Genomic DNA, 13383 nt, shown 5'->3' with positions numbered 1-13383 from the left:
CCTGGTCACTGCCTTCAGTCTCTTCCCTTTTCAGTCCATCTTCTACACAGTTACTTAACTGATGATCCTGAAACGTCCACCTGACATGTCTTTTCCTCAACTCAAAATCTGTCAGACTCTTATTGTCATTTTTGCTCAATTTGATCCAATTCTTCATGACCCCATTTGAGATTTTCTTGGAAAAGATACTGGAGTGACTTGTAATTCCTTTTCCAGCTCACTTGACAGATAAGTTAACTGAGGCAAAAAGGATTAAATGACTTGCCCAGGGTTCACACAGCTATTTGAAGCCTAATTTGAACTCGGGAGAATGAATTCCTGGCTCCCTATTGCCTCTAGGATAAACAAAATCCTTAACCTGGAACATGCCCCTTCACAATCTACCTACCTGTTCATCTTTAATTTCTCTTCAGGTAAAAGAAAGAGTGGCTTAATGGACAGGGGAAGCCTTGAATTTAGGAAGCCTTGGATTCAAGTCCCACTTAGGGGCTGAGGGATCCTGGGCGGGTGTCATTTAACTTCTCTGTGATGTGGCCTATTCTTGCAGAGGAAAGTGCCAACTAACATTAGTATTTCCTCACTTCTACTGCAAGGTCTCTTCCCAAAACCTATTCTTCAGAAGGGCACAGAGGCTAGCCAGCAAGTTTTGAAGGCCTTTGTCCCAGAAAAGAGCTCAAGTAACCCCACTTTTCCCAGCTGATGAGTCATCAGCCCCACCCTCCCTCCTACCCCTCCCTGGGGAACCTATCACACCAGGCTCCTGGTTCCTTTTCAGGGCAAAATAGTGACTTTATTGGCCTTCCTTATACCTCACCCAGGAGGGTGGAGCCTGCCTGATGAACCGGGTTCCAGATGCCCCCTGGTGGAACACAACAGAGCCTAGGACTTCCAAGTCCTCTGTTCATCAGTTTGTCATCCTTGCCAGGGCTGCCGATACTGTATCTCAGGACTTCACCCCAGCCCCAGTCTGAGGAGTGAAATTCTCTGAGGCTGAGTACTTGAACCTCTGCCTCTCATACTCCCCACTGTTAGCGGTCCGCATGTTCTGCAGGGCCTTCATCTGCTTCAAACGGTTTTTGTCCACTTCTCGCTTAGTGAGGAGGAAGAGGAGGATCCCACAAGGAAAGCCGATGGCCCTGGGAGTGGAAGGGATGGAGGTTCAGGGAAGACCCAGGTCTGCTTAGCTGGGCCAAGCCTCATCCCCCAGGGTCTCCCTCTTCCCTCCACCATCCTGAAAAGTAGCATTCAGAAAATATAGTTGAGATTGGCCATCTCCTGGAAAGTGCACTAGATTTGGAACCAGAAGCCCAGGGTTTTAGTCTTTCCTGTTATCAGCAGTGTGGCACTGGGTGCCCCACTAAACCTCTATCCCCTATTCAACTCTAACTAATCCCAACACCTGTTTCATCAACAAAAAAAGGCAATCAATAATAGTAGTGCAGGCATTCTTTCTACAGCACTGGGTTTAGGGGCCTGATGCTCCAGATCTGGAAAATATGTGTAAAAATTTTTGGTCCTCCCTTTGTATCAAAGAAGTCTGAATTTTTTTAAATTTATTCTTCTTTTATAGGATGTTTACAGTACCTTATTGTAAAATATGAGTTAAGGCCATAGGGTATGTAGTTCAATGTTAAGTAAAAATATCATATAAAAAAAGGTAAAACAAATACTAAAATTAAAATTTTTTTCAGACTATTAAACACCGTACAAGTAATACTACATATAACAGTACACACATTTTATGCATTTATGAGTTATAAACTCTTTAAGATAGCTATGTTTGCTGCCTTTGTGTCGTCTGCTGACTTCCGTGTTTTTACAAACTAACTTTTTACTTAACTTTAAAAAAAGAAACACTATATATTTTTGGTTTGGTAAATGGCAAAATGTGCATACAGGGTCTCATAAAGCATGCTACCCTTCTCCAGACAGAGATGATGGCTCAGAATACAGGTAAAATTTGTATATTTTTATAGATATGACCAATGCCATTTTGTTCACAGTCCAGGTTTGTAACAGGGATTCTGCTTTTCTCCCTCAAGAGGAGAGAAATGTGGGAGAGAAGGTGGATTTTAGCTGATTGAAAAAATAAAAGAGATAAAAAGTGTAAAGAATGCTTTCTGAATTGAGTCCTTGTTATTAATGACCTCCATGCCAGGCACTGTGCAAGGTGTTAGACAGAGACAGACACAAAACTAAGCCTACTCTTACCCTAAATATGGAGGAGAGGCAGACCTGGGCCAGATGTACCCAAATCCTGAATTGTGAAAACTCAGGCTACTCTTCTGTCCCAGGGCCTCTCTTCTCCCTCCCCTCTCAGGACCACTTTCTCACTCAAGACTAAGAGACTCTCCCAAATGACTTATTTTAGCTTGTTGAAATTATTATATATGTGTGTACTGTATGTAGAGATAATAATTTGGGGCTGGATCCCATCCTAGGGACATTATGATTTGGGACATTATGGGCTGGCTCTGCTGCCGGGAGGTGCCATGGCCGTCTGTCCAGTCCTGGCTCCCTGACCTCCCGCCACTCTCAGGGGGTCTGACTCACCATGCCAGCCCCACGGCCTTCATGGGGTTCTTGGCCTTCTTCTTGGGGATGTACTCGAGGCCAGGGGGCCAGGGCCTTGGCTCAGGCTTGGTCTGCAGTGAGCTGGGGCTGTGCCGGAGCCGGACTCTGCAGGAAAATGTTCCCTGGAGGAGCACTGTGGATGAAGAGGAGGGTGAGGAGGGTCATGAGACTTCAATGGGTTCCGGAATTGTCTTGCTCCAGAGGACAAGAGGGTCTCGGGACCCTAACCTTCCAGGCCTGGGGGGTGACTTGCCCAAGGTCGTGCCAAAGGGAATTCAAACCCCAGGTCCAACTAGAGGAAATGCAAGCTAAAGGCCTCGGATGAGACGAGGGGAAGCATTTCCAGAAAGGAGGGGGTGGCGGAGAGATTGACCACCGTTGGGGGACATGCTCGAAAGCAGAAGCTTGGCTACAATGATCTGGAGGGACGGGGACTCTTGCTCGGAGGCAGGGGTAGATGACCACTGAAGAAGTGTTTAACCCTGACCCCCAAGACCCCGAAGGGAAAAAGGGTGGAAGTAGGGGAAGGGAACGGGACCGACAGCCTCGGACCAGAGGATGGGGAAGATAAAGGTACGGGTCCCTGCCTCTAGGGCCAGCCTCTCACCCGTGGGCCCAGGGACACCCCTCAGCCCCCAGCCTCTCAGCGCAGCCACAACTGCGGCCGCCATATTCCAGGTCCCCGAACGCCTCCCCGTTGCCTGCTGGGAGTCGTAGTTTGGGTTCAAGCGGGCAGCGAGACTCTCGAGTTCTGCTACGTCTAGCCAAGGGGATAAAGACTACGCCTCCCAGAATCCCACGCGGCAGCTTTGGGAGAACTACCCTTCCCACTAACCTGTGGAGGCACGCAGGCGAAGTTGTTGGCGTGCGGGGGTGGAGCTGCCTCTCGAACAACTCCAGGCCGCCCTTTCACCCCCGCGCCGTCGACCAACGGCCCCTTTTGATTGGCTGCTCCGCCGGCCGGGGTCCCTTCGCGGTTGGCGAGGTCGGCGTCGCTCTGCGCCGAAGCACCGCCCCTTGTCCCATCTCCGCCGGGCTGTGGTAGGTGGCGTCGCGCGGCCGTGGCTCTGGAGGCGGCTGGGCCCCGGCTGCTGGACCAGCTTCGCTGAGTCTCATGGAGCCCGATCCTGATCCAGGGCCCGAGGACGGGGCGGCCTCCCCGGAGGCCCTGCACTTCCATGGCGACGAGGAGATCATCGAGGTGGTGGAGCTGGGTTCCGGCCCGCCCGACCCCGGTGAGAGCGGCTCCCGTGGAGGAGCAGGCAGGGCCCTGACCCCTGACCCTTGACCTCACCCTGGGTCCTTAAGCCCCCATCCCAGCCTAGTGTGGTGACCTATGACATTTGAACCTTTGCTTCTCACGCTTCCACTTCCATAACTTTATGCCACTTCCAGCTGCCCACGTTGCCCTTTCACCTTTTCCGTACACCTTTAACATCCTCCGACTTTCATTCCTGTAGCCCCTTTGGTACTTCCCGGCTTTTACCTCATTAAATTCCTGTTTTCACCTCTTTGCTCACCCGCCCCCCCCCCCCCCACACACACACTTCTACCTCCCTGTGCCTCTCCCTCCAAAGCAGATGACCTGGCCCAGGAGATGGACGGAGTAGACTTTGAGGAAGAGGAGGAGCTGGAAGGGGAGGGAGCCGACGAGGCGTGGGGAGACGAAGTGGACGAGGGTGTGGATGGCGGCATGGAGAGTCCGGATGACAGCGAGGTCACCTTTGCCCATCACTCAGGTAGAGCCGGGATGTCCCCTGGTGCATCTTCTCAATTTGTTCCCACTCATTCTCCAGGGAGGACCTGGTGACACCCTGGCCTCAGCGCAGGACCCCTTCCCTACTGGGGAAGTAGCAGGGAATTGATTTCAGGAAGCACTGATTAAGTGTCTGAGGAGCCCTCCTTCTGTTTCTTTTAGGAAAGAACACTTTCTGGTTCTGCTAGGAAAAGAACAGAAGGGGGCAGTTAGGCAGCTTGGCGGATACAGAGCCAGGCTTAGAGATGGGAGGCCCTAGATTCAAATGTGTTCTCAGACATTTCTTAGTTGTGAGACTCCTAGCCCTTGCGGTTCCTCTACCTTGGAACCAATATACAATATTAAGTCTGAGATGGAAGATAAGGGTTTCTTTTTTTTTTTTAAAAGATTAAAAAAAAAACAGAAAGGGAGGGGTCTCTGCTGTGGGGTCACCCCTGTCTCTTTTGGAGTAGCCTCGGTGTTTTGCGTGAGCCTGGACCCCAAGACCAACACTTTGGCAGTGACAGGGGGTGAAGATGATAAAGCTTTTGTGTGGCGGCTTAGTGATGGAGAGCTGCTCTTGGAATGTCCAGGTAAGGAGGCCAAGGGACCTGGTGAAAGTGCCTGAGCCCAGGCGATCAATGCTTTGGGGCTTCATGAGGGAGGTGGGTTTTGGGAAAGGGCAGGGATAGAGCAGCCTGTGCATATAAGAAATAATTGGTTAAGTTTGTAAGGGCAGTGTGTACTATTTAATTGAGGGGCCTAGAAGAGGGAACTTATAATTTTGGATTTAAGAAACTACAGGGATTATAGATACAACCTTCTATTGTAGAATACACGACCCTTGCCTCAGTTTCTGTACTTGTGACCTGGTGGTGCCAACCTTAGGAGGCAGGGCATCTGTGTTTCATACCTCCATTGGTTGCCTTTTGGGACCAGATTGCCCACATGCTACTCTTTCTCCAGTATGAATTCTCTACCCCACTGTCACCTCTTAGGTCATAAGGACTCTGTAACCTGTGCTGGTTTCAGCCATGACTCTGCCTTGGTGGCCACTGGGGACATGAGTGGCCTTCTTAAAGTGTGGCAGGTGGACACCAAGGAGGAGGTTTGGTCCTTTGAAGTGGGGGACCTAGAGGTGAGTATTCTGGGGTCTGTTGGAGTGAAAGGTATTGCTTCCCCAGGGGAGTGGTAAGCCGGGAGTTGGAGATGTAGCTTTGAGTCCAGATTCTGTTATGTTGATTGGATTAATCTCCCTGCCCCAAACACATAACAAGAAAAAGCTCAGACTATAACTATCATCCTGACAGTCCCATTCATATATGATGCCTTTGAAACTGGAAACGGGAAAAGTCTAGTGGGATAAATGGAATTCCCTGACCCCTACTGAAGTGGGAGGTGTGGGGTTATCTTGGCTAACTGCTCTCCTTCCTTGTTGACCTATCCAGTGGATGGAGTGGCACCCTCGGGCACCTGTCCTCCTGGCAGGTACAGCTGATGGCAATACCTGGATGTGGAAGGTCCCTAACGGTGACTGCAAGACCTTTCAGGGCCCCAATTGTCCAGCCACCTGTGGCCGAGTCCTCCCTGATGGTGAGAGCCTCCTTCCCTGCTCCTCTTTTCACAACAGAGAGGCCATGGCTAGATGTTCTGGAGAAATTAGCTACAAGTATTTAATGGATTTTCATATAGAAAAGTGATTGCCTTCTTCTTGGCCTTCAGAGGTAGAACTAAGAACAGTGGGTGAAAGTTGAAGAAAAACAGAGCTGGGCTTTGGGTCAGAAAAAAACCAACAAACTTCTGAACAGAGTTGGGCAAAAGTTACAAGTTGATTTGGGTTGTGATGGACTTCCCCTTATTGGGTCCTGAAGGCTAAAGCTGGTCTGATGTGTTGGAAAATGGTCTCTTTTTGGGTAGGAGTTGCAGCAGACAGCCTTTGAGACACCTTCTAAGTCTTGGTTGCTTTGATTTTAGTACCAGAAGACCCAGTTTGACTCCCATTTTGACCACTTATTTATTACTCATTAACTAGTTTTGTGATTTTGGACAAACTGTTTAATATCTCATTTATAAGCATATTGTAAAGCATACCTGTGGTGCTTAAGAGAGTTTTTGCAAGGATGTAATAGGTTTATGCATGAATATGTTTCATAACTGAACAGCAAAGTACACTGTGAACACAGCTTTGATAGTTATCAGGACCATGATTGTTCTCCCCAAACTTTTCAGGACATGAAGCTCCTGAGAGTTCTTAGCTTCCCTTCTCCGGGGAGGTATTCCTCCTACTCTGCTGCTCCTTCCTGGGGCAGCATCTCATTCTCTGTGCCTGCTTCCTACTGCTCTTAATTGGAATATCTGAAGTATCTTGAGAGTCTGAGAGAGTCTCTCTTCCTCTCTTTCTGTTGGCTCTGTCTGTGGGGCTCCAGGGCGGAAAGCTGTGGTTGGTTATGAAGATGGCACTGTCAGAGTCTGGGACCTGAAGCAGGGAAGCCCCATCCATGTACTCAAAGGTACTGGAAATGGGAAAGCCAGGAGTCATGGGGTTTGGTGGGGCTTGAGGTTTTGGATGTAGAAAGCTGCCAAGCCTGAAGATATAGGGGTGGGCCTGAGGGAGGGGGGCAGGCCCTGGCTCTTCCCTCATCTCTCCCTTTCTACTCTAGGAGCCGAAGGTCACCAGGGCCCACTGACATGTGTGGCTGCCAACCTGGACGGGAGCCTGATCCTCACTGGTTCTGTGGACTGTCAGGCCAAGCTGGTAAATGCAGCCACTGGCAAGGTGAGTGATGAAAGCTCATTTACACGGAGCCTGCCTGTTCCCAAGCCTTCCTTGACCTCCATCCTGTCTCCTCCACTTTCCATGATTTCCTCTCCCCAGAGGATCATAGGATTGTTAAGTGTTAGAGCTGGAGGGAACAGGGGAGATCATCTAACCCACCTCCCTCATCCTGTAGATGGGGAAACTGAGGCTCAGTGCTCAGCAAGGGCTTGCCCAGGGTTTTCTGTGTCTTGGGCTCTGATCTCTTCTCTTTTCCCTAGGTGGTAGGGGTTTTCAGACCAGAGACTGTGGGTCCACAGCCTAACCCTGGGGAGGATGAAGAAAGCGAGTCCAATTCAGTGGAGTCCTTAGGCTTTTGCAATGTGTGAGTAAACCTGGGTCCAGCACCAGGGCAGCTGTGATGGAAGTGGAAGGGAAATGAGGGAGATGGGGGTCAGCAGGGTGGACACCTGTGCTTGGGCCTGACCCTACCCCTCTGCCCAGGATGCCACTGGCTGCTGTGGGCTACCTTGATGGGACCTTGGCCATCTACGACCTGTCTACACAGAGCCTGAGACACCGGTGCCAGCACCAGGTATGGCAGTGTGGGGCTCAGCACACCTCCAGTGCAGGGAGAGAATGGCCATCCCTTTGCTTCCTCCCCTTGCCCCTCTGCCCCATCCCCTCTCCCCTCCTGTTCTCAGCCCCCTCTCAGGGTCTGTTGCTGCCCTGTGCCTTCTCTCTGTCCTGCAGTCAGGCATCGTGCAGCTGCTCTGGGAGGAGGGGGCGGCCGTGGTGTACACCTGTAGCCTCGATGGAGCCGTACGGCTCTGGGATGCTCGGACAGGACGCTTACTTAGTGATTACCGGGGCCACACTGCCGAGATCCTCGACTTCGCTCTCAGCAAGTGAGTGGACCTGGAGAGAGGAGGTCTTCCAGGAGGAGGGAGGGAGCTGGAGAGGTCACTTAGCCCTTAGTGCTAAGTATGTCAGGGTACAAGGAAAGATGAGACAGTCCTTCTTTGAGGAACTCACAGTCTAGTGAGGACAACAGACTGGAGACCAGGAACAGAGGGAGGCCCTGGTGTGAAGGGCCCCAAAAAGGCATCTTGGAGAAGGGAGGCAGGGCAGCTCTTGAGGGGACAGAGAGGGGACGAGGTGGAAGAAGCTGGAGGCCCCATCCCAGTTCAGCTCTGGCCTCTCTGGTGGCCTTTCCCATTCCACCTCCATCCCACAGCGTTCACTTCTTTGTGATCTTTCCCCACAGAGATGCCTCCCTGGTGGTGACCACATCTGGAGACCACAAAGCCAAAGTGTTCTGTGTCCAGAGACCTGACCGTTAGTGGAGATGCCAGGCCCTGGTTGTGGGTGCTTGTTTTAGAGGGAGAGGGGCAGATGGAGGGGGCTGGCTCCCCCCCACCCAGGGGCTGCCAGGGAAGCCAGTGGGAGAGGAGTGGTGCCCTGTGCTGCCCTCTGACGTCATCTCCTAGATGCCCCCCATCCCCTCTCCACATAGACACTGCCCCCCTCCCAGAGCAAGTTAAGCTCTGCCGTTCTACGGGTGTCACTGGGGGCTCTGATTCATTTTGGGGTTGTGGGAGATGAGGAACCAGCCATTAGGAGCTCTTTCCTTCTTCACTGCCCCCAAGGCCCTCTAGGATTTTGAGATATTTGGGGGGTTGGGAAGGGGTTATGGTTACAGAGGTTTTAAAAATTGTAAATAAAATATGATTCCCAGAGCCCTTGTCTCTAGGAAGTTGGGGGGTGGGGGCAGCAGCGCACTGTATGGCTGGGGCCTAGACCTGGCTGGGTGGAGGGGGGGTTTCACTGTTCTCTCTGAGGGGTAGGCTGTCACCTGTGTCCTCCCCAAAGTTCCCTCCTGCATTGACAGACAGACACTAGACTGCCTCTCTCCATTCTCCCCCGGGGCACTGCTCTTTTCAGAACTGGACACCTGGAAGGCAAGAGAGCCGGGACCTTGGGCCGAGTAACTTTATTCCAACAGACAAAAATGGTGAAAAGAGCCACCTGGAAGGGATGATAACTCGGACTTGAGGCTCTGTCTTCCCAGGAGAAGGAAGGACCCTGGAGCAGGCGCAGGGGAGATGGGCCCTCGGGATCCCTGCAGCAGGGTCTTGGAAGAGCCCCTTGACTCCCCACTCAGTCACCATTTCCCTGGCCTGGGCTGCCATCTTGGTTGGTGGCTCTGGGTCCAGGCTGGGATCTGCAATGGGCGACTGTTCTCTGGAGGGCTCTCCAGTATCTCAGCATAGCTTCCCTCCAAGGGGCTGTATATCTCCGGTCCCCAAGCCCCATGGCCATAGGTACAACTGCAGCACTGGCACTGCCCAAAGAGTTGAGTGCCAGAAGGGTGTTGGGCCCCAGAGGGAGTCGATGCTCAAATGCTAACACTGAGAGGAGGAGGGTGGCAACATAGGGGCCCCAGCACAGCCCGAACAGTAACGTGGCCCCTGCCTGTGCCCTTGCCTGGCGCCATGTGAGGGCCCGTGCCAGTGCTGAAGGGCCACCTCGGCACACTGCCCTCTCCAGCCGGCATATATCCTGGAGTTGGTGCCGGGCAGTGACCAGCACCCGGATAGAGAGGAAGGCAGTGGCCACGACAGAGGGCAGTAGAAGGCCATAAACTTCGAGGTAGAGATAAGGGGCAGGGAAGATGGCTTGGGATGTACAGTTGGCACCAGGTGCCCAATGGTTCCAGCCCAATGCTGGCAGGCTGGCAAAGAGCATGGGGGCAGTCCATGCCACCAGTAGGGCCCAGCAGACTCCTCGGGGAGGGCTGAGGGGCCTCAGAATGGCCAAATAACGTTCTCCGTGCACCAGAAGGATGTTGGCGAGCAGAGAGAGGAAGGAGAAGTTGGGGGCGATGTGGAGGAGGAGGCAGGGCCAGTACCCATGCCTACTCTGACCCCAGAGCCCAGGGAGGGTGGGTAGAGCCAGCCCCGTCAGCAGTCCAGCCATCAGCAAGCTTAGGAAGAAGCATCCGGCAGGAGGGCTTCGGAGGCGGCGGTCCTGAGCAATTCCCACTGCCAGGAGCAGGTTGGCACCGACGATGAGGCCTGCCAGTGTGAGGGAGAACCAAAGCCCAAACTGGGGCATGGGGTCTGGCTTGTCTCTTGTGCTGTTAGATGCCATGGTGGGGTTCCTGGAGAGGAGAAAGGGGCCAAGGATTAGGTGTCACTGTCTGGCCAGCCTCTCATTCCGTTGGAGGACAGAGCTGAAACACGGCCCTTAACCCCAACCAGTTTTTCTCTTTATTAAGTATTGGTTCCAAACAAAAGAGAAGTAAGGGCCAGGCGCCTGGTGGTGTGACTTGCCCAGGGTCATACAGCTAGGACGTCTATGAGGGCACTTTTGAACCCAGAATTTCCCGTCTCTTCCCTGAGCCACCTAGCTTGCCTCTCCCCCCCCCCCCCCCTTTTTCCTTTCCTGTTGTTGGTCGGAACAACTACAGCAGCCACGGGAGCTTGGAGCTGTGGGAGTCCCCAAAAGTCAAGAAGGGGCTGGCCGGAGCTTAGGTTGGCCTGAACTAGGAGGATGAGCCCAAGGCCTGGGGCCGTCCCAGCACCCTCCCCCCTGGCTCCCCGCACTCGCAGTATATCACAGATCATTGAGCAGCCTCCGGGTAGGACTTCCAGCCCATAAACCTGGCTCCGCGATGTACTAGCAACGGGAACAACACTGGGCAGTCCCTGGGCAAGCAGGGGCCCGCGGGGGGAGGAAGCAGCCACTTGGTTCAGGGGAGGAGACCTCGGGGCAACGGCGGCCAGACGGGACCCTCGTGATGGGGAGGAGACGGGGCCGACCCGATGGGCACCTCCCTCTGGGCCCCGGGTCCTCCCTGATCCCATCATCTCCTGGGCTTGGGATGCTCCGGCCAGGCTGAGCCCAACCTGAGGAAGCGGGGACCTTGCGATCCCTTCCCTCCCCGGGCCCCGGAGTTCGCAGCTTCGGTCAGTAGGACGGGATCGCGTTGCTGGGAACAGAGTCAATAAATCGGACATGTCTAGCCTCCCCGGTCTCCTTATTTCCCCTTTAAACGCCACGCTTTCCCTCCGCAAGTCCAGCAAAGAAGCCCAGGGACCCCAAGCGAATTGGCCGGCCTGTCGTTCTCCTTCCGCCCAGCCTAGTCCCCGGCTCACGCACCCGACTCGAGGTTCCCCCCACCACCTTCCCTCCAGGGGCTCCCTGCCAGTGTCAGGGAGCGCCGGAGTCTCTCCCGGAATCGAGGGTCTCCCTAGAGGCGTGCCCACTCGTGGCCTGCGTTAGCCCCGTCCCCCAGCAGACCTCCTACATCCATCCCTCTTCCTTTCCCATGCAGTCATTCCGTGGTTTCTAGCCTTCGCTCCAGGTTTTCCCCACGAGGTCCCACAAACCCCCAGGGCTCCTGACCTCCCATCAGGCTGCGTTCTACACTGCTCTACAGGAGGCAGGGACGGCAACCTTTCCGGGTGCAAATCCATCCACTCCGAGAACCCAGCCGGAGCCCCGCGCTGCCCGGCCCTGCCTTGGCTCCCGCTCTGCTTCCCCCTCTCCACGAAATGCCCCCCGCCAATGAACCCCCCTTTCTCGGCCTCCTCCGCCTCCCAGGGTAGCAGAATGGGCGGTGATTCAGGAACTCTGCAGCTGGGAGGGAGCCTCGATTTACAGAGAAAGAAAAAGAGGCTCAAAGGGCAGGAATGGGATTTGAATCCTCTTCTTGGGACTTGAGATTCAAGCTCACTTGCAGGAGTCGTCGCCCTGGGCTGCCTGGGTCCGAGGGAGGGGGCCGCTGACCAGGACCTCTTCAGGATCTTGGGGTAGGAGCCCTCTCTCCAGAGGGGTTACTTACAAGCCTCAGCTGCCCGCAGTCTTGAGTCCTGTCCTCCAGGCCCCGGGGGACTGCCCTGGCTGTACATCTGGTACATCTGGCTGGTGGTACCCAAGTGAGGACAAACTCCCGCCCACCTGCCTGCCTGCCTGCCTGCCTGCCTGCCTGCCAGGGCCCAGGCTCTGGGCAGTGCTCAGCTGCCTCCCCGGCCCCCACCGTGGAGGGCGGGAAGGAAAGCCTGGGGGAGTGCTCCGGAGCAGGTCCGCCCTTCTGAGGCGGGGTGAGGTGGAGGAGGAGAGCTGGTGGGAGCTTCCCCACACTGGGCAGCCCTGGGAAGTGGGGAACATCACTGCCTCTCCATCCTTTCACAGCTTCCTTTCCTTGGGCACCCAGGCTTGGACCCTGGCTGGCCCTCGCTTGTGCCATCTCCCTGGGTCCCCCCACCCCCACCCCGCTAGGTGAGTGCCTAAACTGGGATTCGAACTTCTCTTCCGGAAAGTTTTCCTTCTATCCGATTTCCCACACCCTATCCCCATGCATTTGTTCTTGGGACCAGATCTCCACAGTGCTAGATGGCAAAGGGCCTGGATCAGGAAGACCTGAGGTCAAATGGGACCTCAGACACTTATAGCTGTGTGACCTGGGCACGATCACCCTGCTTGCCTCAGTTTCCTCATCAGCAAAATGAACTGGAGAAGAAAACGGCACACTTGCTGGGTCACCCTGGGCAAGTCATTTCACCCTGTTTGCCTGGGTTTCCTCATCTGTCAAATGAACTGCAGCAGGAAATGGGCAGCCCCTCCAGCCTCTTAGCCAAGAAAATCCCAAATGGGGTCACAAAGAGTCAGATGTGAGTGAAAGGACTGCATAAACCAATATATTAACCCTAAAGAATGAGGTGGGGAGATATTTTTTGGAGTAGGAGCTTTTACTGTCTCCCCTCTCCACCCCAATCCCTATTTTGTCTTCACCCTCAGTCCCTATTATTTTCTCCTGTCACCAACCCCCCAAATAGACCTATGTTCAAATCCCAATTTTGCCATCTACTCGTTGTGACCTTGGGTAAGTCACATAGGATTGCTTTTTAAAGTGCGTACTAATTCTCTGCAGGAATACAAATATTAGCAAACTAGACCCTTAAGGAACTTCCATTGAACAGGGGAAGACAATACTCAGAGTGGTTCAATTGGTTTTTCAGTTGTGTCGATCTCTTCTTGACCCCAGTTGGGATTTTTTGGGCACAGATACTGGAGTGGTTTGCCATTTTGTTCCCAGCTCATTTTACATATGAGGAAACTGAGGCAAACAGGGTTGAGTTACTTGCCCAGGGTCCTGCAGCTAGTTTGCCATTTGCTTCTCTAATTCATTTTACAGATGAGGAAACTGAGGCAAACAGGGTTGAGTCACTTGTCCAAGGTTCTACAGCTAGCTTGTCATTTGCTTCTCCAGCTCATTTTATAGATGGGGAAACTGAGGCAAACAGGGTTGAGT

At 53.6% G+C, this 13383-nt stretch overlaps 3 protein-coding genes across 4 annotated transcripts in view; 1 reads left to right on the top strand and 2 right to left on the bottom strand.

The window, feature by feature from the left end:
• Positions 1-3275, bottom strand: part of PNKD (PNKD metallo-beta-lactamase domain containing) — a 130893-nt gene extending 127618 nt beyond the window's left edge. Inside the window, exons 1-3 of the mRNA XM_044670744.1 lie at positions 3182-3275; positions 2554-2707; positions 1020-1136 (exon numbers count right to left, since the gene is read on the bottom strand). Of these exons, the coding sequence (XP_044526679.1) occupies positions 1020-1136; positions 2554-2707; positions 3182-3245 (335 nt within the window). The 5' untranslated portion in view covers positions 3246-3275. The remainder of the gene's footprint in view (positions 1-1019; positions 1137-2553; positions 2708-3181) is intronic.
• Positions 3276-3538: 263 nt separating this feature from the next.
• LOC123240141 (angio associated migratory cell protein) lies at positions 3539-8803 on the top strand. 2 transcript variants are annotated; one of them, XM_044667542.1, is made up of 11 exons: positions 3539-3809; positions 4152-4313; positions 4783-4902; positions 5308-5447; positions 5758-5902; positions 6736-6819; positions 6970-7085; positions 7346-7449; positions 7569-7659; positions 7818-7972; positions 8332-8803. In XM_044667542.1, the coding sequence occupies exons 1-11, from the start codon at positions 3689-3691 to the stop codon at positions 8405-8407; spliced, it is 1314 nt and encodes a 437-aa protein (XP_044523477.1). In that variant the 5' UTR covers positions 3539-3688; the 3' UTR covers positions 8408-8803. The 2 variants fall into 2 exon arrangements, with proteins under 2 accessions (XP_044523477.1, XP_044523478.1); XM_044667543.1 differs by having other exon boundaries at positions 3540-3809; positions 4155-4313.
• A 239-nt stretch (positions 8804-9042) lies between these two features.
• On the bottom strand, positions 9043-10217 carry GPBAR1 (G protein-coupled bile acid receptor 1). The gene has a single exon (XM_044667541.1). The coding sequence runs from the start codon at positions 10215-10217 to the stop codon at positions 9225-9227; it is 993 nt and encodes a 330-aa protein (XP_044523476.1). The 3' UTR covers positions 9043-9224.
• Between the last annotated feature and the right edge of the window lie 3166 nt (positions 10218-13383).

The sequence above is a fragment of the Gracilinanus agilis genome, chromosome 3, assembly GCF_016433145.1.
Source record: "Gracilinanus agilis isolate LMUSP501 chromosome 3, AgileGrace, whole genome shotgun sequence".
NCBI lineage: Eukaryota > Metazoa > Chordata > Mammalia > Didelphimorphia > Didelphidae > Gracilinanus > Gracilinanus agilis.
Note: the sequence above shows the minus strand (reverse complement) of the source record. Positions and strands in the feature narration are given on the sequence as shown.